The sequence below is a fragment of the Condylura cristata genome, unplaced genomic scaffold (genome assembly GCF_000260355.1).
Source record: "Condylura cristata isolate star-nosed mole 26May11 unplaced genomic scaffold, ConCri1.0 scaffold00034, whole genome shotgun sequence".
NCBI lineage: Eukaryota > Metazoa > Chordata > Mammalia > Eulipotyphla > Talpidae > Condylura > Condylura cristata.
The window spans coordinates 7,158,194-7,181,642 of NW_004567135.1; the positions used below are offsets into that span (position 1 = coordinate 7,158,194).

At 52.7% G+C, this 23,449-nt stretch overlaps 3 protein-coding genes across 3 annotated transcripts in view; all 3 read right to left on the bottom strand.

The window, feature by feature from the left end:
* Positions 1 to 838, bottom strand: part of LOC101622610 (cytochrome c oxidase assembly protein COX14) — a 3,261-nt gene extending 2,423 nt beyond the window's left edge. The window contains exon 1 of the mRNA XM_012732350.1: positions 658 to 838. The gene's annotated coding sequence lies outside the window, so the exon portion shown is untranslated. The remainder of the gene's footprint in view (positions 1 to 657) is intronic.
* A 2,332-nt stretch (positions 839 to 3,170) lies between these two features.
* Positions 3,171 to 8,625, bottom strand: GPD1 (glycerol-3-phosphate dehydrogenase 1 (soluble)). Its single transcript, XM_004692764.2, has 8 exons — positions 8,461 to 8,625; positions 7,827 to 8,004; positions 6,871 to 7,011; positions 6,169 to 6,307; positions 5,818 to 5,930; positions 4,995 to 5,228; positions 4,683 to 4,789; positions 3,171 to 3,786 (listed from the first exon to the last, which is right to left on the bottom strand). Exons 1-8 carry the CDS (start codon positions 8,499 to 8,501, stop codon positions 3,690 to 3,692), a joined length of 1,050 nt encoding a protein of 349 aa, XP_004692821.1. The 5' UTR covers positions 8,502 to 8,625; the 3' UTR covers positions 3,171 to 3,689.
* Positions 8,626 to 9,369: 744 nt separating this feature from the next.
* On the bottom strand, positions 9,370 to 23,371 carry SMARCD1 (SWI/SNF related, matrix associated, actin dependent regulator of chromatin, subfamily d, member 1). Its single transcript, XM_004692765.2, has 13 exons — positions 23,279 to 23,371; positions 22,681 to 22,868; positions 22,371 to 22,413; positions 22,157 to 22,279; positions 21,571 to 21,693; positions 20,131 to 20,247; positions 18,244 to 18,345; positions 17,799 to 17,960; positions 17,611 to 17,708; positions 15,950 to 16,085; positions 14,293 to 14,415; positions 12,827 to 12,928; positions 9,370 to 12,700 (listed from the first exon to the last, which is right to left on the bottom strand). The coding sequence occupies exons 2-13, from the start codon at positions 22,857 to 22,859 to the stop codon at positions 12,647 to 12,649; spliced, it is 1,362 nt and encodes a 453-aa protein (XP_004692822.1). The 5' UTR covers positions 22,860 to 22,868; positions 23,279 to 23,371; the 3' UTR covers positions 9,370 to 12,646.
* Positions 23,372 to 23,449: the final 78 nt, after the last annotated feature.

The following is a 23,449-nucleotide window of genomic DNA, read 5'->3' on the forward strand; positions in this document are numbered from 1 at the left end:
AAAAAAAAAAAAAAGCACAAAGTTGGGTGGGGAGGGTTGTTATACATCAGGTTTCAGCAAAACGGGGGGGTGGGGGGGGGAATGGGAAGAATCATTAAGGCTCAGGTTTCTCCTCAGGACAACTCACTCCCTCAGCTTAGATTTACTCATTTATCTCTTTCACTGGAGCTGAGAAGGCCGCAGACTTAATGGAGCCTATGGCTGTCTGATGGAGATTAGCTATGTACCCCTGACTTGCTGAGAAGGTGGCAAGTGACCAGTCGAGGTGATAGGAGAGTTAACAGATAAAGAAGCGCTCAAAAAAAAAAAGCAGAGAAGGTGTCTTCTTATAGGGGCGAGCAGTTTTACGCAAGCGGGGGGTGAGGGGAGCCGCATTCCCGGGTTTAAAGCAGCAAAGGGTGGAGCTGGGGGGGGTGACAGCACCCAGGGTGCTCTGGAAAGCTGCACCGCGGACTACGAGGCAGGGAGGTTCAGGCGTGTAGGGCCGGACGCCGGCGCCAGTCAGGCGTGAAGGAGCCCACGGCCGCCAGGAGCCAGCTCGCGGTCGGCGGCGCAGAGTATGGCCGGCGACTCAAGGGCACGGCCAGGACGGGACTTGGGAGGGCGCCGCAAGCCACAGCCACCCCCGGAGGGCGCACCTGGGGGAGGAGGGCGTACCTGGTGCCGCACCGGTCCGCCCGGTCGAGGTGTCCGCGCACGTCTTACCACCGCGGTCGCGCAACTTCCCGGCGCCGGGACACAGGCCCCAGGAGCAGACACGTGAGAGGAGCGGCCCGGGAACAACTCTGGACGCTGAGGCGCTATTGGCTAGGACAGCCACTCTGTCACCTCCCGCTCGCTCCCCTCACGCGCTAGGATTCGGCTCCCAACGCGAAGGCAGGGCCCGCGCGAGCTACACCCGCGACCCCGCCCACCGAGGCGGGCACCTGGGCGGGCCGCAGCGCGGAGGGCCGCGCGCCACTTCCGGCTTCCGGCTTCCGGGCCAGTCCTGGACCAGCGTCCTCAGACAAGCTTTCCTCTCGGAGAGGCCCGTTGGATTCTGGGAGTGGTAGTCATTCTTCATTGAGAGGCTCTTTTTGTGACCCGAGCTTAGAAACTCTCCAGTCACGAGAGAAAAGACGACCGTCTCTCGCGTCAGAGAGCTGGCCAATCCTCAGCCTACGGCCGGGTGACGCGTCCTGTAGCTAGGTAGAGCCTTTCGGAGTCAGCCTTCTGGAGGTGGACGCGCGCCCCCTAGAGGCTGAGACTGCGCTCTCCCAGGTGCTGGCGCTTCCGCCAAGCGCAGGTAGGAACCCACCCGCCACGCGAGACCCGGCTCGCGGGGACACGGCAGGTTTGGCCCTAGCTTCGGAGTATGCACGAGGGACAGATCTCCAGTACTGTTGTCCGGTATGTCACCTCCGTCCTTGCAAACGGTGTGATAAAGCCTCAAAGAAGCACCGGGAAGGGACAGCTGCGAGGAGCTTGGGGTGACCGGGATTATCGAGGGTTCTTGTCTTTTAAATTTGTCTACGGCCTGAGTGAACGTATATCAGTGATAGACCACAGCACACACACTGACAGTCACTGAGCTGCCTTCTCCAATGCCTTTCTAGAAAAAGTTTTTTAGAAAAAAGTTTCTAGAACGGGGGGGTGGGAGGGAGGGAAATGCACGGGACTATGGTGGTGGCACAGGGGTGATTTGGTGATGGGAAACCCATGGGGATTACAATGGAGATGAAAAAAAAATGTGCAAAATGATGTAAAAATAAACTTTAAATTAAAAAAAAAAGTTTCTAGAAAAAGCTTTTTTTTTTTCCTTTTGGTAGACAGGCTTGAATCAGAGGCATCTGATTCGGTCAGTTGTGAACGAAAATAGGCACAACGTCTTTACTATCTGAAGAAGTCAGAGCTGCAGCTTTAGGGAAAGAGCTGCTTTCTGCCACCCCCTTAACCTCCCGCGCGGGCAGCCCAGATTTAGGCTGTGCCTCCACCTGAGCCCAACCACACCTGGGCTGACGAGCCCTCCCGGAGAGTTGCCCCATCCTGGAGAGACAGTGGATTCTCTAGGTCTGCTGGCTGGGAGGAGCCGCCCTCCCAGGCTGGTGAAAGTCTGCTGGCCAGACAGAGCCAGTGAGAGTGCCAGGTGCTGCCACACAGCAAGCTGAGACCCCTGCTGGAAGCCACGGGACTTCACAGGCCGTTGGTGTCTATTTATAGCCAGAGGCCCAGGCTGCCATCCATCCTGGAGCCAGGCCAGTAGAAAGTCAACTCTCCCTCCTCCCGTTCCTAACCCCAGGAGATAGGCAGCTTTTTATTCTTTTTCCTCCTCCAGTTTTCTGACTCCAAGGTGTTGATGTAGTCAGTACCTGTTTTTCTTTAAGATTTATTTATGCATGCATGGAAGAAGTGGGGTGTAGGCAAGAGGTGCAGGGCCTGCAAGGATTCACCAGAGATTGGGGAGCAGAGAGTGAGGATCTACTGAAGTATATTGCAGGTGAGACAAGAGAGAGAGGTCTGCTGTGCCATGCGGGTCAGCTCCCTGGCTGGGGATCAGACTCAGGGGTGACAGCATGATAGCACTGAGACTTAACCCCTAGGCCAGTACCTCCTGAGGTGGCCTTCAGATTACAGAGTTGAACTGGCTTCAATGTCAGAATCCACTAATATGGGACCTACCCACAATCACCCTCTGGGTCATTTTCTGGCCCCTTGGGCTCTACATGCTGGTGCCGGTTAGCTGCCTTGGTCACTCTGGGAGCAGCTGAGAAAGAGGTACAGGGTTTGGGAGCAGGAAAAGGCTGAAGCCAGGGATATTCTGGGGAAGCACCCAGTTCTCTCTCTGTCTCACTCTCTCTCACACACACACACAAGGGAAATGGGCAAATACAAAGGTCACAGGGAGCAGACTGATCTGAGCCTGCTATGAAAAGGTGCAGCTCTGTCAGCAGATTAAGTTCCTGCTCCCCTAGGAGGGTGCTAGTGGGGAGGGCAAGGGAAGACTTTGAAAGGTCAAGCAGAGTAAGAGGAGCTGGCAGAGAACTAGGAACCAGGAAGTCCCTGGGGAGAATGGCAAGCCCCAGGGCCAGAGATGCCAACCTGGCAGCTACTCTAGTGCCAGGGCAGCCTGGGGGAGGGGGAAGGGGATGGCCAGAGGTTTTTGAGGACGCACATGTTGCTAGGAGAAGGCAGTTGTTTGAGATCTTTGTATTTTGTTAACAAACACTGAGATCCATTGATGCTGTGTGGGGCCTGGCAGAGGTCAGAGCAAAGGGATCCCTGGGGCCTATGTCGGTGCAAAAGTCCAGGCCCCTCCCTGGTAGCCCTTGCCCTGTCCCCATGGTGGCTGAGGTCCTGGTCTACTTAAGTGGGCAGTCCTTACTTTGCCTCCCTCTCACCCCACCCTGCTCACACACACCCAAAGCAGTATTAGGATTTGACTCAACTCCTCCCACAGGAAGGAGAAAACCCCACATCTGGAGAGGGACAAGGCAACTCCATTTCTGGTGAGACGGTGATAGCAAGCAACTGCAGGTCTCTTGGTGTTTCAGGATTTCCAGACAGGTAGCTGGTCCTTCAGCCTTCCGTCCCCCAGTGAAAAGTTAAGAAGAGGCTGCTCCATGGGGACTCTTGGAGATCAGTGGCCAGGCCCCTCAAGCGCCCGTCTCCGTTGGGGCAAAGAAGTTTGCTGGCCTGGTCCCTGGCCCTGCTCACTTATGTTCTGGGTGATTCTGCAGGCAGTGTATGAATTCACCCACAGGCTGGCCCTTGTAGCACACTCTGTACACAGCCATAAACAGAGGGAACCTAGAGAGGGCAGGAGATACCCAGCTTAGCCCATAGGCTCCATTCCCCGTCCACATTCTAGCCGTCTATTCCACTAATCTCCCACCTTCATTGCAGGCAGACTCCAGGCACTTGATTTCCAGTTACTGAGAATGTGGACTGCCTAGCCCCGGATTGTAGATCAGGTTGCTAATTGTTCTGCTCCCTATCATATTGATCTTACCCTACCATGAATTGTTTGTTCCATTGGAGCAAAGACAATTAGCCTCGCTGAGCCTCAGTATCAGCAGCTGTCGAGTGGAGCCAAGAGGACACAGTGGAAAAGATGATGCGGTCATGAGTTTGGTGAAGGAGCTCACTCTAGGCGGTTGCCTCCGTTACCGCTTAACCAGGACACTTTACCCCATCTGCCATGAGCGGCGCTTCTGAACCTGTCTCATACTCTTCTAGGATTCCCTGGTACACTAACAGCCCCTTTGCCACACTGTCACTGTGCTCCTTACTTGACAGAGGGCACCCCCAACCTCAGACCCAAGAATAGGAGTTAGGAGGCAAGAATAGAATCATGGGAGCAGCTCTGAATGGGGGTGATGGACAGAGGCGGGATAATCAGGTGAGCTTATTCCTGCTTCCCCACAGCTCTGCCCCCACTGCAGAGGACAAGGAGGGGAGGGCAAAAGGAGACCACACAAGGGGGCCAGGCAACGTGGCCTCAAGAGCACTGGCGTGGAAGGAGGGCAAAGGTCTCCAGCTAGCTAGAAGCAGCAGGCCGACCAGGCTCTCCCCAGGCTCTGTATACACATATGCTACCCTTCTTGACCACTTCACAGGTTGTGGGAGGTTTAGGAAGGTAATAAATGGGGAGAGGGCTTCTGGCTGTTGTTACCTCAACCAGGTGGGCTGAGGCAGACACTTACTTGTCTACCAGACCCTTGTGCTGGAGGATGCTGTGTAGCTCCCGGGCTGTCTGGGGCCCCTGCAATTTCTGCCCATTCAGCATCTCTTTCTCCAGCTGCTCAATGGACTGTGAAGAAAACAGGATGGGCAATGGAAATGGGAGACATGGTGTGACAAGGAGACTCTGGGACTCATAGGAAGGTGGGGTTTCCAGAGAAAAGAAAGGCTGGGCGTGACCACAACCATCTTAGTATTTGTGCTTCGCAGATGCCCGACGAAGTTCCTCTACCTTCAGGCCTCCAGGTCCCACCCTCATTCCCTCCAGGGCCCACCTTTCCTGTTTTCGCGAAGGCCTCGGCCACTTTGCGGTTCCGCCCTCCATAGCAGGTGGTGATGAGGTCAGCGACGCCGCAGCTCTCCAGGAAGGTTGCAGAGGACACGGGGCCACTGCAGAAGAGCTTGGCAAAGGCGATCATCTCCATGAGCCCCAGTCGGATCACTGCCGCCTTGGTGTTGTCACCGAAGCCCAGCCCGTCACAGAAGCCAGCGCCTACGGCCACTATATTCTTTGGGGAGTAGGAAAGAATCACTCCCTGCAGGCACCACCTTAGTCCTCGTCACCTACCCCGTCCTCTCTCCATCGGCCATGAGGTGCCGCTGAGGCAGCCAAGTGTAGTGGGCATGCTCCTTAGCTACCTTCACCGTCTGGGTGTTTGACCTTTGTGGGCTTGTGCTTCCCGGCTTCCCAGCCCAGCCCCATCCACACTCCGTCCTTGAGGACATCTCCTGAAAACTACCCTTCTGTCCACCTGGCTGGCCCCTCACCACCCATGACTATCCCTGTTCTAGATCCCCGATGGTCTTTCCAGGCTAGCTCGCAGGGTGCCTGGATGCCTCGTCTCCAACCAGCCTGGGTTCCCCTGCACTAGCCCCTGGAATCAGGGAGACAGATATCCCACAAGGAGTTGAGGGCTGTCGTTCCATTATCTGATGGTCATTCATCAGCAGACCTTGGCCTTACTTGTGCAGTTCTTCCTATGTATGGGGGCCTTGGTCTTTCTCCCCCTTGGTGGGGGAGAGGAGCAATCTGGAAGAGCTAAACCAGGCCCTGCTCCAGAAACTTCCCACCCACAGCTGTCTCTGGGCCCTTTTCACCTTTAAGGCCCCGCAGATCTCTACTGTGTCCACCTCTTGCACCACTGTGATGCGGAAATTCGGCGTCTGCATCAGCTCTTTCAGAAGCTGTCCCTGAGCCTGGTTCTTGCAGCCTAAAGTGGGGAGGGGGCAAGGCGTTGTGGGGGGACTCTGTTCTTCCTACAGCTTCCCTAAGCAGGACCTGCAGTCCTTTCCCATGGGGTGTCCCAAGCTTCCCTTGTCTCAGATGCTTGGGTTTTGTTCCTTGCCTGCCTTGTGGGAAGAAGATGGCAAAAAGTGTATGTTGGGCGGGCAGGGGGTAATGTGGGGGTGGGATGTAATCAGAGCTGCACTGGGTGGTGGGGTACTCACCAATGGTTGTTTCACAGAACTTCTCATCAGCCACCTCGCTGGCAATGTTGGCTCCCATCAGCACACTCATAGGGATGCCAAGGCGTTCCCCAATCACCTCAGAGATGAGCTTCAGCCCATTGGGGCCCTCATCCACCCCCTGGGCACAGGATGGAGCTCAAGCCTGTGCCCTTTATGCCTAAGGGGCTTCCCACCCAGAAATGCTGCACCTTCCAAAGGCACCGTCCATCAGTGTCCCTCCCCCAGGGTCCTGCCCATTCCCACCAGGCAGAGCCTGCTGTGAGTAGAGAGAGTGTGAAGACAACTCCATCTGAGAACTCCACTCCTGTGTACACTCAACCCACCTATCCAAAGCACCTTACCCTCCACACCCCTAAACAGTCCCTCCTGGTCCTCCAAACCAACTTCCATCTTGGCCATAGCTCCAAACTATCTTTTCACACTCTTTAAGCCAACTTGCTGTCATAACCCCCAGGCAGCCCTGCGTACCGCCCAAACTCCCAGAGATGCCTCCTAGCCATGCCCCAAACCTCCCCAAAGCCCCCAGTATCTGAATGACCCTCTAGGGTCCCCAAAGCTAACTCCTCTCCCCATAAAACTTAGTCTACTTCTACCATTTCCTGTGCTCCTCACTTCACCCCCCCTCCCCGCAGCCCCATTACAGTGGCCGCCTCCCACCCCACTTGGAGAAGCCCCTGGCACCTTGATTAGAGAGATACCAATGGTGTCTGCCTTCAGGTTGCCCTTGAGCTGATCACAGATCTTGCCGATGAACTGATGGGGCACCACAAAGACCAGGATGTCAGCATCCGCTGCAGCCTGGACCACATCTGGGACCGCCACCTGTGGGGTGGCCAGTGCTCGTGGGCCTGACAAACTTCTAGCCCCTGTGGACCCCCACTCAGGTGGTCTTGGAGCCAGAGTGAGTCTGGTTGGGGGGGGGGGTAAGAAGGGCTGTTTGGGACTGAGTCTGGCAGGCTGAACGTGGAGGAATAAGACACTCCAGGCCCTCCCCCCAGCTCCAGTTGCCCTGGGCTCTGGAGGACTCCTGGAAACCTCTTCCTTGCAGCCTCCTAGCCCTTGGCTGTGGGACAGTGAGAGAGGCCAAAAGAAGCCTGGGCTTGGCAGGAGAAAGAGGCCAAGATTTCATCACCCTACTCCTTAAGGTCCCCAACTGGGAAGTGAAGCCCCAATTTCCTGCTATCTTCCTGCTCCCCTGTCCAGGTGGGAGCAAGTCACATGGACTCAACCAAAGAACTGAGTCCAAGAAACAGCATGTAAGTCTACTAATAACCCAGTGAATGAGGAGCAGGATTAAAGTCCCAGGCAGGTACTACCCAGACCCTAGATCTGGGAGCTGGAGAACCTGCCTTTGGTTGCCACAGAGACCAGCTTCCTTGTCCTCCCCCCCACCCCCAAACGGCCTTGGCTGTCCGGCAGCCCACAAGTAGGGGGTGCAGTCAGGTTTTCCTCAGCCCCAGGAAGTGCCCAAGAGAAGAGTGTGGTGGGAGCAGTTTGGTGGCCGTATCAGGTCACCCTGTCCTGCAGGAGCCCTCCTGCGGTGCACCCTAAGTCCAAGTGGCCCCTGAAATGCCTCCCTCAGTAGGTGGCAACCTCTTCACCTCCCTCTCCCTGCCTTGCAGGGTGTTGGGGCTCACCACGTTGGGAGGCAGCTTGTGCCCTGGCAGGTACTTGACGTTTTCGTGTTGTGTGTTGATGATCTCCGTCAGCTTTCTGCCCCCGACATCCTCCTCAAATACCCACATGGTCACCCGTGGGTCAAAGCGTGTCAGCTGGGCTGCATTGCTGCCCACGATCTTGGCAATGGCTGAGCCCCTGACAGGAGGGGAGCACACAAAGTGGTGGAATGGGACTGTGAAGAGAGGCCGGCAGCGGGAGGGCTCAGGGCTCCACCTCAGTATCACCAGATAATTTATTTGCCACCTTCCTCAGCACAGCATCCCCATGACAATTTGTCCAACCTCACACTTGGCTGCTGGAGAAGGGGACCAGCCTTCTGATCTCCTCCCCGGCCCTCAAACCCGAGCAGCTGTGGGGCAGCGCTCGCTCGGTGGTGAACAGGTGCAGCTGCCTGAGCTGCGGGGCCCGGGGCCGGGGCGGGGAGGTCCGGCTCCGCTGGTCCTGAGGGGCTGGACTCCAGTGACACCCGCGGCGTAGAACGGCACTCACGGAGGGTGAGTCCTGCCGCCGTCTCCCTGCAGCCCACCGAGCCTCCCCGCGTACGTGGGGGGGCGCCCCTGTCCCCCACAGCCTCTTGACAGCGCTGCTTACCAGTTGCCAGAGCCCACAATGCAAACTCGCTTGCCGGCCATGGTGCCGCTTCCCAGCCGCAACCGGCTCAGTGCCACGCTCCCCAGCGCCGGCCGCCGGGGTTTTTAACTCCACCACACGTGGGTGCAGCCAAGCCCCGCCCCGGGGTGGGTGGGAGGCGGCGCCGCGGAGCCAGGCGGTGCCGCGAGAGGAGACGCAGGTGGGGAGCCGGGATGGGCGCAGAGACGGGGTCCTGCCTTCCCGCTCAGGTTTACTGCTGGAGGCTGTCGCGCCCCTCTTCCTTTCGTCTCTACAGCTTCCTGCCCGCCCACCGTACCCCGGCCGTGGTTGCATTTTGAGGTCTGCTAAGATGAGGACCGAGTGGCCAGTCTCCTTGACCCCCTGTCCCCCGCACTCAAGCAGATACAGGAATGCTTTCTTTTCAAAAGTAGGAGTCGCCCTGCGTTGTCCCCCAGAACTGTTCTATAGGTTGGCTCGATAGCAGCAACAGGGACGAGGGCACTGGCCCTACACAAGCTCCACAGCAGGGCTGTGGCCGGCGAGGGAGTGAGTGTAGGGTCTGCTGCTAAAGACCAAGTGAGAGACCAGTGGGGGCAGCTCAGCCGGAGGATAAGAGTGGAAGCCGGGCCTGAGCCGGCACCTCAGGGCCGCCTTGGTGGGCTCCTCACCATAAAGGATCCCACCTGAGTGTCCTTCAGGGTAGGGTGGAGAAGGTCACTGTTAAGAGGCTCAGATGCCCAGTGGCCTTCAATTGCCCTTCTGCAAACTACGGGCTTAAGGATAAAGAGGACAGGAGAGAAGAGAGTGGTCCTTCAGAGGCTTTGAGGTTTCTTTAGTTCTTCCTCAGTTTCCAAGCTACCACCCCAGGTGGTTTCTCGGGGAAGCCTGAAAGGGGAAAGGAAGCAGCAATCAAGGCAGCTGTGACCTTTGGGGAACTTCGTGGTCTGAGGCGACTGAGTAGGGAGGAGTGGAAGGCCCACATTCAGCAGCTCCACACTGCCCACAGCCATGTTTGACTAAGGGGGGTGTGGGGGGACCTGGTTTCTAGACTGGAAAGTGAGGCAAGAGCTCCCTAGCATTCTCGCTGTCTGTGCACCTTGGCCCAGAGCACAGGCAATGCTGTGTACACACACTGACCTCCTGGCTTGGCTGGGGACTAAGTGGGTGTTTCTATTCCCCTGGGCCACTGCTGACCCATACTAGTGATAAGCACTGGGCCAGAAGGGAGTCTGTATGCAACCACTGGGTAAGGGTTAAGTGGGCGGAAGGTCGAGACTGAGAACTGGTTTTCTAAGTTCTAGGGATTGTTCAGGAAAAGCCCATCCCTCTCCGAGGGAGACCCCACAGAGCAACACACATGGAATCAGTAGTTACGCTTAAGAAAGCTGCACGACAAAGCCAGCCCCACAGATGACTGGCACTGAGACAGGCACCAGCGTCAGGCAGCCAGTGGGGAGCATTGAGGTGAGGGGACAGAAAGGACGCCTCTGTCCCTGGGGCATATGGCAACCCTAAAGTATAAATGAATTTACATAAAATAACCCTCTACTTTCCCCCTAAATATGTCCACCCCACTTTGCACCTACAATTAGTGTGGAGACAAAGAATTTACTCATGTCACAGGAGCAGTGTGCAGGCCCCGGCAGGGTTGGCTAGTCACAGGTTATCTGTGCCACCAGGAGCCCTTTCCCAAGAGCCAACTGTAGATTTGCTTGAACTTAATAGAGGTTCAGCAGCCTCTATTCATTATGCATGAAGTCAACCTCAGGAAAAGCAGATGCCATTTCAATGTCCTCTTGTTGAGATGGCTTTTTTCTCCGTTCAGCCTCCGAGTTCCACACTGGAGTGCTCATATCCTTGAAGTGCTTGACTACCCAGGCGGCACCTGTCTCATCCATGGAGGCAAAAGGCCAAGTGTCAAACTCCAACTTCAGCATGTGGAAGCCCTGTGTCCTGAGCCCCCTCTGGAGGAGAACCAAGCCAGCTCACAGGACAGGACCGAGCCACCGAGTGGGACGCAGCACGGCACAATGTAAACTGCAGAACGTCATGCTCCTGCCAATGGGAACGCAAACCCTGCCAACTAGGGGTTGTGCATTCAGTGTCTAACAGCATGTCCACTCTGTTCTTAAGAACAAAAATCTGAGGGCACTGAAATTGGAACCTTAGAAGAATGGCAGGCACAGAGAACAAAGATGTCTTTAGTCACGCAAGCCCTAGCCAACGTCTAGACGGGAGCCCAGGAGAGGTGGAACCCAGCACAGGAAGCCCGTGCCCCAAGGCAGCACATTGCCTGCAGTGCTCAGGATGACAGCAGAGATGGCAGTGCCGCTGGCTTCCTTCCTAATACCCTCCTCACCGGAGCTGGGGACGAGATTCCAAGATGCCAGCAACACGGACCAGGTCCACCATGTTGACAGACAAGTGGGGTTGACTGAACAGCTCTGAAGTGAGAACTGCACCTGGCACCACACTGACACACCACAATGCTCACTAAATATCTGCCACATGAAATGAGGACTGTGAGCACGGCCGAAGGGATCAGAGGAGAAAGCCAGGGAAGAGCGCTCCCCCTGTCATGGGGGACCCATCCTTCAGAAGATTCTTTTATTAAAACTGGGTGACATAGATAAGGGGACAGTACAAAAAAAATTTGGTCCATGAAAAAAAAAATTCAGTTAATAAAAACAGTTATCTTCAACAGGACACTGCAGGAGTGCTAAGCTCCCTTCTCATGGCTCCAGCCCCATGGACAGAGGCTGCCCAGTGTCACTGCGGGGAGAAGCTTTCAGGGAGGGGAGGGGCAGTGACAGGAAGGGGGAGATGGGGAGAAATCTGCCAGCCCCAGTCTGGAACAGGGAGGGATACAGGGCTGGGGATGTGCTCGCAGGAGCCTGAGGAGGGGTGGGGAAGCAGGGGCATTGTCAGTTCTGTGGGTTTAGAGCCCATGCTGAACGGAAACCCCACTCTGCACCCAGCTGTCTCCCACCCTGCTGTGTTGAGTCTGCGAGCCTGGGATATGCTAACTCGGGGGTGACATAACCTGGAAGGATCTGAGGCTCTCCTGGCAAGATGCAAAACCATCTCCCTTGCAAGGGGCCCAGATCCCAAGGTTCTGCTGCTACCTGAGGGGTCTGAAGCTTTGAGGGCAGGGGCTAGGGAGTCACAATCCTGTGAGGCAAGGAGAGGAAGAATCACAAACCCAACTCAGAGCTACACTCCAGCCCTAGGCGCTTTCACTCCTCAGTGCCCTAGAAGTCACCGGTGGGTGATAACTGGGCAGGCAAGGGACAGGAAGACAGGGCTGGCCCAGGGCTTTTACCCGTTTGATTTTAGGCCTGTTTCTCCATGAAGAGGTGGGGGAGACAGGGTGGAGCGAATGAATGAGTCATACCTCCAAGCAATAGCAGAAAGAAACAGCCTCCACTGGCAACAATGGTACCCCAGGTTAGATCCCTGGGGCTCAGACAAGGAAAGGCTAGATTCCCCCACCCAAATGCCCAGGGTGAGAACAGACCGGAGGGAATCCTAAGAAGAGCAGCTATAGAGCGTGCTGGGAGGGAGCAACACAGAACAAACTCCAATACTGATGTGGCCCCTATCAGGGAGTAAGAGCACTGAGACAGCGGGCCAGTCAGGGCTGCGAATGACCTGGGCTCAGTGGTGCCCAAGCACCAGGGATCCTTTAGTGCTGAGGGCAACAAGTGAGGGAGCGTGCTCCAAACCTGTGGAGGGAAGGAAGGAAAGTGGGTTCTGTCATCAGGCGAGCCAAGGTCAGTTAGCTTATAGAGAGCCCCCGGGCCTGAAAGGGGCTAAACTCCCAACTTCTGGGTCTCAGCGGGCCCGATCAGTGTAGCTGGCCCCTGAAGACCACTTGGCCTCAGGCCCAATCCATTCTGAGCACGGATCACCACTACAGGTTCTCTCTACCACTATCTAGAGGCCCATGCAGCCCAGGGAGGGAGAGGCACAGGGGCTCTGTGGGCAAAGGGAAGCTGGGGGCAAGAAGGGACGGGATGGGGGAGAGGGTGACAGAAATGTGAGACCCTCTTCATTCCGGAGTTGTCCTTCAACGAACAGCATCCCCTGAAAGGCCCCAAGCAAGACCAAGGCAGGTGCTGGGAGGCACGCAGCCCGGGCCCCAATAAAGAAACGACGCAGCCAAATCAGGGCTGTGGGAGAGGCCCTATGTGTTTCGGATTCCCAGGGCTTGTTCTAATTCTTGTCGTCTCTGCTGCACCTAAAGAGAAAATTGTGGAAGTGGGAAATGAGATACATTGAAAACTGGTATCTAATATCACTGACGCTGTCAGGGGTGCAGGCCCTTTGCCCTCTATCAGTTTCCCTTGTGCACCCAAGCGCTCACCTTGGAGTAGAAGTATCGGCACACGGCCTCCTGAGCCCAAGGCTGGAAGTAGAACTCAGCTCGGCGCTCTTCCTCGGGGTTACCCACCACATCTGTCATGGTCTGAGGCAGACAGGAGGGGGAAGAGAGGGACAGATTATTTTCTTCCTTCACACCTGCGACTGGACCCTCTTGCCTCCAAAAGGTGTCAGCCCCCGAGACCCCGCGCACATCAACCTGAACTTCCTTAGAAACAGATCTGCACAGATCACCAGCTTAAGACAAGGTCACGAGGGTGGACCTAACCCAACAGAAGATGGTGTCCTCAGAAAGAGAGGTAACGTGGGCACAGACACAGAACGGTGCATGGAGGGACGGCACTCCAGACAGAGAATGCCGTCCACAATCCAAGGAAGGCCTGAGGCCATGAGAAGCGAGGAGAGGGGCTTGGAAATTCTCCCTCAGCCCTGGGACGGATCCAATCCCTGCTGCTGGATTTCAGATTTCTGCCTCCAAAACAGGGATCCAATTAATTGCTGTTGTTTAAACTGCCTAGCTTATGGAACTTTATAGCGGCAGTCCTGGCAAACTCCAGTCACCAGCTGGTAGTTAGTCCCACCTGTTCGGGGTCCACCTGGGCAGGCTGCCCTGGCCCTACTGCTCAGCCTCCCTATGTACTGCAGTCACGGCTACCGCAGAGAGTTGAGAGCAGAGGGCATTTTCATCTATTTTGTGCTCTTTCCTATCTATTTGACTGAGCTTATGGTGCTGCCCTCTCTGGGAAATACCTTATATCTCTAATTTTCCAGAAAGACTCCCCCAGCTATTCTAGCCTCAGCCCTCTCCCTTCTATGAATGACCTGATTGGAACTGGTGAGTTCCAAAAGTGACCTAACATGGCTCATTTCTTTTTTTTTTTTTAAAGCTTTTATTTATTCATACACACAAGAACTGGGGTGTAGGTCAGAGGTACAGAAGCTGAGAGGATTCATCAGAGACAGAGTGGAGAGCAGAACAGGCAGATGGACTGAAATACACTGCTGAGGAGGGGAACAGTGGGCAAGACAGGAGAGGTCTGCTGCACCATGGGGGTCGCTCCCTGGCCGGGGATCAAACTCATGCTGCAGTGACTGGCGGCAGCTTGACAGTGCTGAGACTAATCCCTGTGCCGCCAGCGAGGCGCCTGGTTTACTACTTTTCAAATCGTACTAGAGCTAGGCCCTCCAAGCTGCTCTGAAGGCAGAGATCAAGTGATGTCACCCCCTCCCCCGCCCCCACAATCCACAGTGCCATGCAGGGACAGCACCCGGTGACTGCTGGCTAAACCCCGGGTGGTTCCCTAATAAGTTGTAAAGTGGACCCAGAATGTGCTAAAGAGAAACGGGCCTTCTCTCCTCTGGCTCTTTTACTAGGTAACACAGAAACAAAGCAACTGTCCGCCTCGCTGACGCTGACCGGGGTCCCTTGCCCCTCCCTAGGTCCTTTACCTTGAGGTCACGGCACTGAGACTGAAGCCAGTCGTTGATGAAACCCTGAGGGTCTCTGGCAAAGCTCAGCATGAACTCCCGCTGGGTCTTCAGCTGATTGATGGTTTCTATTGTCTCATGGATCTGTAAGAGAGAAAGCAACTCTTAACATTTTCAAATTGGGGCAAAGCAGAAGGTGGCAGACGGTGTCTGACATCTTCAGGGGCTACTTCCGACCCGCAGGGGCTGCTCAGCAGTGACACTACTGCCTGCCTGTGACTGCGCCGGCGCAGGGCGTTCTGTCAGCAGGCCGTGTCTCGTCCCCATGTTCCTAGACAGGGCAGGTTTTCCTTTAGTTTACACAGTGCCCACTGTGGGTGAAGCCACACCCACATCGTGCTGAATCCGTATCACAATGGGTTCCAATGTTCTCACAGAAAAGACATGATAGAGAGCTGCCTCGAAGGCCATGCCTTCTGGATTTTGTCCTCTGCCCCCTTCTCTTTCTGGCAATGTCACCACCCTGTATGTCCTCCGTTACCACCGACAAGTTAGCCAACTCCCAATCTGCAGACCAGATTCATTCTGCAAACTGCAACCTATGTGCTTGACATCTCAAGGTACCTTAAACTCTCCAAAACTAAATCCATCACCTGTCCCCTGACATGTGCTTCTCCTCCCAGTTCTACCACCCCCCAAGTTGGATACATAATGCCTCCTCCTCCATCTCACCGTATCCCAGTGCCCATCAAACTAGCATCTACATCCCTTCCATTCCTCTTTGACACCCCTCAGGTCTAGGTATTCCCCTTCTCACTACCAGTACCATTAAGGCCATGTATCCTACAGGTACTGCTGTATCAGCCTAACTTGGCTTCCTGGCCCCAAATCTGCCCCTTACGACTCTTTCCACAGTCGTGCCAGCCATCGTTCTAAGTGTAAATAGCATCAGTGCTCCAAGCTTAAGAATGAAGCACAAACCAATTTTCCCAGCATGGAATTTTCATGATTAGGCTCTTGCTTTCCTATTCAGTTTCCTTTCCCCAAACTTGCCATGCACCTTAAACTATCTAGCACGCCAAACAACCTGCACTTCTTGGACACGCCAGACTGACCTCTCTCATCAGCGTATATTTACATCCCCTCTCCTCCTCTGGGTCTTCCACCTCCCACACCCCTAACCACTCTTCTTTCTCCCTTTTTTTTTTTTAACTCCCACTTTCTTCTTCAAGATTTAGTTGGGGCATCAAATCTCCCAACTAAATGTTCCCTGTCGTGCTCTGAGAGCACTTCTGGATTAACACAAATGGACTGAGTTTGATGTTTATGATCACAGAAACAATAGGCCCAGCCATTACCATGGTGAATGTGCCAGGTACAGTGGCTTACCTTTACAGAGTATCTCATTTAATCCTCATAGCAACCTTATAAAAATAGAACTAGAGTACAGATCTATTTTAGTTCTTATTTCACAGGTGAGCTACTAAGGCTCAATATTTTCAAAAGGTTATGGCCAGAATCAGAACTCATGTATTTCTGGTTCCAGTGAGCGCCAAGCACAGTACTTGGCACACACCAGCTGTCAATATATTTTGAATCAATACCGTAGTCAAAAGGCAGCCTAGAAACTGTGTTAGAAGGTTAGTAATAGCCGAACTACTAGGGCAGAGGCCCTTACCTTGTTGTCCAGAGTAGCAATCTCCTGCTGGCTGGCAGTAGAAAGCAGAAAAGAATTCATCTGAGTCTTCAAGGTATCATCCACTTCCACATCGATGTCATAACAAGCCGTCTTTTTCTGATCATTCGGGTCAACACTGGAGAGGAGACCAAAAAGGCCTGGTGAAAGGCTTGTCCTCTCAGATTTAATTACAGGGTCAAAACTTGACCCAGAATGAAGAGAAAGGGGTTGGTTCCAACAGGGCACAAGAGAACTTCTGGGTGTGACAGAGAGGTTTGTTATCTTCCTTTGCTGACGGCTAAGTGATATATACATTTGCTGAAAGTCATCAAGTGTACTTCAGTAATTGTTTAAAAAGATTTATTTATTTATGCATACAGAACTGGAGTATAGGTCAGGGGCACAGAGGTGGCGAGAGGATTCACCAGAGACAAAGTGGGCAGAACAGGCAGACTGATGAAGTACACTGCTGAGGCGAGCAGCGAGCAGGCCAGGAGAGGTCTGCTGTGCCATATGGGTCACCACAGGGGCCAAGAATCGAACTTGCACTGAAACAGCTGCGGCTAGCCTGCAGTGCTGCATCCTAACCCGCTGCACCACCAGGGAGGACCCAGTCAAGTTATACTTTAAATGGATGTGATCCACTGTATAGAAACCTCAAGAAAGTTGAGTTGTTGTTTTTTTAAGTTAATGGTAAAAACTTAAAGGGTGCAAAAAATAACCAATGAAGAGTTTCTGCTTCCCTACTGGAAACCACGATTAATGAGCTCATCTATCTCCCTGTTAAAAGGTGACACACCTCCCCAAAAAAGAAAACATACTACACAAAATGGAAAGATTAAAAAAAAAAAAGGCTTAATTTAGAAGATATCCCCTGCTCCCTTGCAGGGTATTTCAACCAATCTATCTTTTCTGTTTTAAAAAAAAAAAAAAAAAAGGATTAAGTTTTATGCACAGGAGTACAGCACAGACCAGTTTCACATGGCCTACTACATAAATGGTAGGAGTTATGACTAGCTGGATGACAGTTCAGGATCTAAAGAAATGGTCTTTTTGGAGTTGTACAGAGTAGGGGAAAGGAGGCAGAGACTATATCCCACCACAGAAACATGCAGCTTTGAGAAGTAAGTGCCCTCCTTCATTCCAATCTGCCTCTTTCACCCAGCTTCTGTACAAAACAGTTGAAGGGAATGGATTTGGAGCCTCAGACTGCAAAGTCCTAACATCCAAAGAACAGGTGGTGGCCCACTGCTGGTACAAAAGATGGTTAACAACTGCCTTCAAAGGAGGAAAGGAAAAAAGCTCTGATTTGAAGCATTTGCCAATTTCCAACAAAGCTGATTTCAAGCTGCCAACATGATGTCACTGTTGGAGGCTTGGGGAGGTATGTACTATAACACGTCATTAAGTAGCATCTCTGCCACACAGTCGCAATAGGCGGAAGTAACTCAAAAAACAAACACCTGTAAAATAGTTAGGGAATGAGTTTTGCGTGCATATTACCTTCATTTTCAATGTGATATTATTGATTTGCAAGTTTCTATAACTTAATTTTAAATAATATCTGTGTTCAATAATTTGTCTGCAAAACTCCTGCAAATCTGACAGTTGGCTCCTGCAAGTTGAGCTCCAGCACTGCACTCTGTCCCACACACGTTTACCTGATGACATGGTTAATGATGATGGGTTCCGGTGGCATGAGCAAGGCGTGGAGCCGTTGCGGGATCTCTGAAAACTTCATACGCTGAGACTCAAAGATCTGCAGAAAAGAGAAGCAGCTAAGAAACTGGCATTTTGAGCACAACTAGTCCTTCATCGGACTCTAGCAAAAAATGGGTCCTTTTCTTACCTGCTGGAGGTACTTGTCACAGATGACAAACTCCCGCTCATGAGGGTCCTGGAGCTTATGTGTCTTAATATATTGCCACAGTGCTTGGATGATCACTGGACGGGTCTGAGTATGGATACCCAAGAGCCGGGCTAGGCGAGGGTCTAATTTAAACTGGGGAGGCTGCAGAGAACCAAAGATTATAGAGGTGAAGCTAGCGACCTCAGTCTATGTCCATTTGGGGTGCTTAGCATGACCAGGCAGCCAAGCTGCAGTACTATAGTGCTTTTTTCTGGGTCAGAAAAGTACTAGGAGGAACTCAAGGATGACTAAGATCCTACCCCTACATTTAGAATATTTAAAATCTGGTGGCAAATTATCCACACTACATTTAAACCTTTTAATGTGAGGCTGCTGATGCGACGTAGCTGTGAATGTCGCATCCCCTTGCGGAACCAGAGATTACCTGGTAATCCAGCATCAGCAGGACAGTACACCGTACGTTCACATCTCCTGGCCGCTTCACCTGGAAGCCATCTGTCTCCTGGGTAGTGGCGGTCCTGTGCCACTACAGAGAGGAAGATGTCAGGGGGTGCTCTCCCAGAGGAAGAACTGGGGTGGGAGGGAAGAACTTCTGTAACGACTGGATATTCAACTTTGATTACTGAGGCTATTAGAGAAGAGCAATAGCATGAAACATTTTAAAAGGTGGCCAGGCCCTCCCTAGTGGCACAATGGGTTAGGACGCCGCACTGCAAGCTAGCCGCAGCCACTTCAGTGCGAGTTTGATCCCTGGCCCTGGAGGTGACCTAATGGCACGGCAGACCTCTCCTGATCTGCCCGCTGCTCCCCTCAGCAGTGTAACTTCGTCGATCTGCCTGTTCTGCTCCCCACTCTGCCTCTGATGAATCCTCTTACCCCCCTGCACCTCTGGCCTATACCCCAGTTCTGTATGAATAAATAAATCTAAAAAAAAAAATGGCCTGGCCCTCCCTGGTGGCACAGCAGGTTAAAGCACAACACTGAGAAGCTAAAGCCACTTCCGCATGAGTTCAATTCCCCGCCTGCCCCGGAGGGGACCACAGGGCGTAGCAGACCTCTCCTGGCCCGCCCGCTGCTCCCCTCAGCAGTGGACTTCATCAATCTGCCTGTTCTGCTCCCCACTCTGTCTCTGGTGAAGCCTCTCGCTGCCCCTGCACCTCTGGCCTGTACCCGAGTCTGTATGCATAAATAAATAAATCTTTAAAAAAAAAAACGGACAATGGGTTTGGAATTACTGTCTGTGTATAAGTAGACTGCAAGCTTTTAATTCTGACTGTTTGACTGTTTAACATTACACTTAAATTAGCCCACACTTCCAGTGAAAACTTATTCACAAAATGGATAATATACATGTGTATCATAAAATATGAAGCTACCGTTTATTCGACACTTACTGTATGCGAGATTATTGTAAGACATTTACTGATCGTTTCATTTAATTTCTACACCCATACAAGACAGGCATGGTTAAGTCTTCTTTATAGATGAGAACACTAATGCTTTGAAGAGCAAAGTGACTTGCTCTTCAAAGCTAAGTAAGTGGTGGAGCTGAACTGTGAACACCGCCTGCCTACAGCTCACATTTTTAGCCACTGTGCTCTACTGCTTAAGTTAAATACATTGCCACTGATTCTGTGACTTACTTCCCTTATTAGATGATAAAGATCTTCTCATGTCTCTTAGCAGTTGACATTAAGGGCCCGCAGCTACACTGGCAACAAAAGGAACAGATGAAGTTCACCTGGAGCACTGACTGCCTCATTATAGTTTTGATCGGATCTCAACAACAGTGTAGTTAACATCATCTTCAGAACACTGTGTAACAGTAAAGGATTTCTAACATTCTGGAATGTGAATGGAAACAGAGTGTGGAGTCAAAAGAACTCCCAGCTCTCTAGGTAACCTTGACGAGCTAACTTCCTTAAACTACAGCAACTGCTATGCGAGCAGGTAAAAGTATGACAGGTATGTGGATATCTAAGTGTCATCACCACTAATAAGCACGATACGAAGATGGCCTGGCATAATAAGAGGCCTCCACAAGAAATCCCCTTCAAAGCAGGAGCAGCAAACAGGACTGAAACATTTAAAAGGTGGGATAAATTAGGCTGTAAGAGCTTTTGGGTCTAAATGCACAAGAACTGAACACAGCTAGTGCCACCTGGAGATCAATGTGCATACTGCAATGGTGGCACCTTAAACCTTGGGGTAACCCTTTGTACCTCCCCACTCGCTAGACATTATATGCTGGTACCCAGGACCATCACAACTCCTGTCATCGAGACAAAATCTAGAAGGCAGAACTACTCACTTCTACCAGATGGTTGTCTGGACCATACAGATCTTTATCCAGTTCAATCACCAAGGACTTAAAAAAGGAAGAGAACTTCCTCTTTTGTTTGGTGGCATCGTATTTGGACAAGGCAGACTAGAAGAGAGAAGAGAGATCATGTTAGAGATGGCCAGAAGAAAATTCTCCAACAGAAAGTCTCATAAAAAGGGAACCCATGGGCCCACCCTGGTGGCGCAGCGGGTTAAAGCACAGCACTAAGAAGCTAAAGCCACTTCAGCATGAGTTCTATCCTGGCCCTGGGAGGTGACCCACACGGCGCAGCAGACCTCTCCTGACCAGCCCACAGCTCCCTTCAGCAGTGTACTACGTCGATCTGCCTGCTCTGCTCCCTGCTCTGTCTCTGGTGAATCCTCTCACTGCTCCTGTACCTCTGGTTTGTACCTCAGTTCTGTATGCACAGATAAACACATCTTTAAAAAAAAAAAAAAAAAGGGAACCGACAATAGCAAAGGGGAAAAAAAAACTACAAAACTGAGTCTCAGGAAATGGCAGGTGTCTGCGAGTGACAACCAGTCATGGCAGCAAGAGAATCCTGAAGTAGCCCCTAACACACACAGGGCCTTGACGTGCCTACCTTGTCTCCCCAGGGGAAGTGACACACAGACTACGTCAAAGCATTGCACATAACAAAGTGCACACGAATGGAGAAAAGTCTGACTTTAGAGGAGAAGTGAGTTGGGCAATAAGCAGCCAGAACAAAACCAGCTTTATTTGGATGGAATGACACCACCGGCAGAGGGGCTGGACCTATATCGAAGAGGCTCTGACAATGAGCCCTGATTCTCCTGAAAAATGGATTAAAATTAGCTTGCTTGTGAACAGCTAAAAATAGAAACCCAGAGAGCGTAAGGGAATGAAAGGTGAACTTCCCCAAGGAGGTGCTGGGTGGGAAGTTTTAGGCTACCACCTGTCAGCTGATGTACCCCATGAAGCAGCCAGCCTGTCAGAAATATACCCCATTTAAACTGTGAGGCATCTCCATAGAAAGTAAGGGAAACGGAGATGCCACCGCCGAAGTCGAATAACCTCTGTAACTTGGAGAAGTAATGGCTGCAAATGTTAAGTGCAACCTCAGTTGACTTAAAAAAGAAAAGAAGAAACCTTAACTCAGTAATCTGCAGATACTGGTAAGCCCAGCGGGCAGCAGCATCGGGGGAGGCACACAACAAATCAAGTCCCAGGACAATAAGGTTCTTGATATGATACCAAGAGAGGGCCAAGCCCTGGAGCCAGACACAAAGAACCATTGTCCCTCAGTGCACGGAACACAGTGACCCTCTCCCTGCTGTTCCCAACGGGAGCTGTGAACACCAGCCAGACTGCCTGCCAACCCCACTACACTGCTTGTTCCCAGCAGCTCCCACCCTCGATGGCCACCATGGGGGACCCGGAACTCACATCCTCCAAGAGCCGTCCTTCTACCCGAAGCTCCCAGGAAGCCACCGTCCCTTCCCCATCCTCGGCATCTGACTTGGCCGGATTGAAAGTGTTAGAAATGAAAATTCGCAGCTTTCGTTTTTGCTGAGGGAAGGCAGAAACAAAACTGATGGTGGGGATTCAATAGTTTGAAGTTGCCAACAAGGGTCTCCCCAAGCCCTAAAATTACTCCTAACAGAGTGGCTACCGAGTCCCTGGGGTGGATGGATTAATCTAGTACAGGCCACTGTACTGGCTTGAATACAAGTGCAGACATCAGGATACCAGGTGCACAAAGTCATAAAAGTGCCAGTTTCCCAAGGTGGCAGAACAGATACAGCAAAAACATAGACAGGGTATATTTCTGGTGCAAGAGAGATCAGCCCCTCCCCTTTGCTGTTCTGTTCTTAGGCTTCTAATATAATTCTCAGTTTGTGGGCGGAAGGGAGAGATGTAATTTAAATGCCAAAGAGAGCTGTGCTGTGCCTTTGAGTTCTCATCCTAGGCCTGTTAGGGGTTCAAGTCCTCTCCTTTGGCTCTCTGCCTAGAGCTTGTTCTTCCGTGTTACCTTGATGGGACGTTTTAAGGCTTCCTGGATATCTAGCCGTTTCCTCATGATAGTCTGGTCCAGTTTCCTTTCAAATGCCAAGAGGTCCATATAGGCCTGGGATTCTGGTACCAGTTCACGAATCTTAGGAACAGAAAGACAGCGTTGGGATCTAGAACTGAGTATCTCTGTTCTCAAAGTCACCACACCCTCAAGCCTTACCACCCAGACTCACCCTTTGAGGTAGAATTTTGTCAGCCATCTTCTTTTTCTTTGCACTGTTCAGAATAAACACTGTTATCAGGTTGGGATGAACTAGTCAGAACACGATGACAGGCTGCAGCACCTTCACTTATAGTAAAGTGAGGGGACTACCAATCAAAGGCACGTTTCCTAACCCCCCCACCCCCTCCCATCCTATGAAGAATTCTCCAGAATGAGCACTGTAAGCTGACGCAGCACCATCTCTTCACCGTTTAGGTGCTCCACCACCTGTGTCCTCACATACCTCCTCCCTCCAACCCCACCCCCATAGGTCATCTTACTTGTGGTTTCGATTTTGGACCGCCTGCTGCTGGACCTGCTGGATCTGCTGAGGCGCAGGTCTCTTTCGGGACTGGTCCATCCCTGACTGGGCCAGGCCAGGTCGGACGGAGGGGTTTCCCCCATAGCCAGGGGGTCCCATGGAAGGTCCCTGAGGTGTCATTCGGCTGCCTGGCAGCATACCAGGTCTCTACAGAGGGGAGAGGACCCAGAAATGTCATGGCTTCCTCTATTAACCCCAACAAGAAAGGGAAAGTGGGGGTCGCCCGAGTGCTTTGACTGAAACAGGCTGGAGGGTGAGGTGAAGGACAATGGAAGGAGGGCCCTCTGGCACTTGAAATACAGATCCCAGGAGCTTCTCTGCTCCTGTCGTGACTCCACAAGAGAATGTGGCACAAAAGCTAAGAGACAGCCAGGTTATACTTAAATGCCCCCGCTCTATTTCGCATCTGACATATTTACATCTCCTCTGGTTCCACGCTGACTCGGTACGGCCAGCTCCTCAGAAGCTGGACTAGTCTGCGCCGCCCCTCCTGTGCTGGGCGCTGGGGCTGCCCGGCCCTTTGCACGCCAGCCCTCGTGCATGCACCCTGGACTCACTTCATCCACCCTGGTTCTGTGCCCTGCGTCCCCCAGGAAACAATGCCCCAGGAAACGAGCAGGTGCAGAGGCTGCTCCCCGCTCTTCCTCCACACCGTGCCCCAACTCCCGCCGCGCCAGGGCCGAGCCCCTCCCAGAGGAGTTCCTCCTCCCTCGCCCCCACCCGGCCGC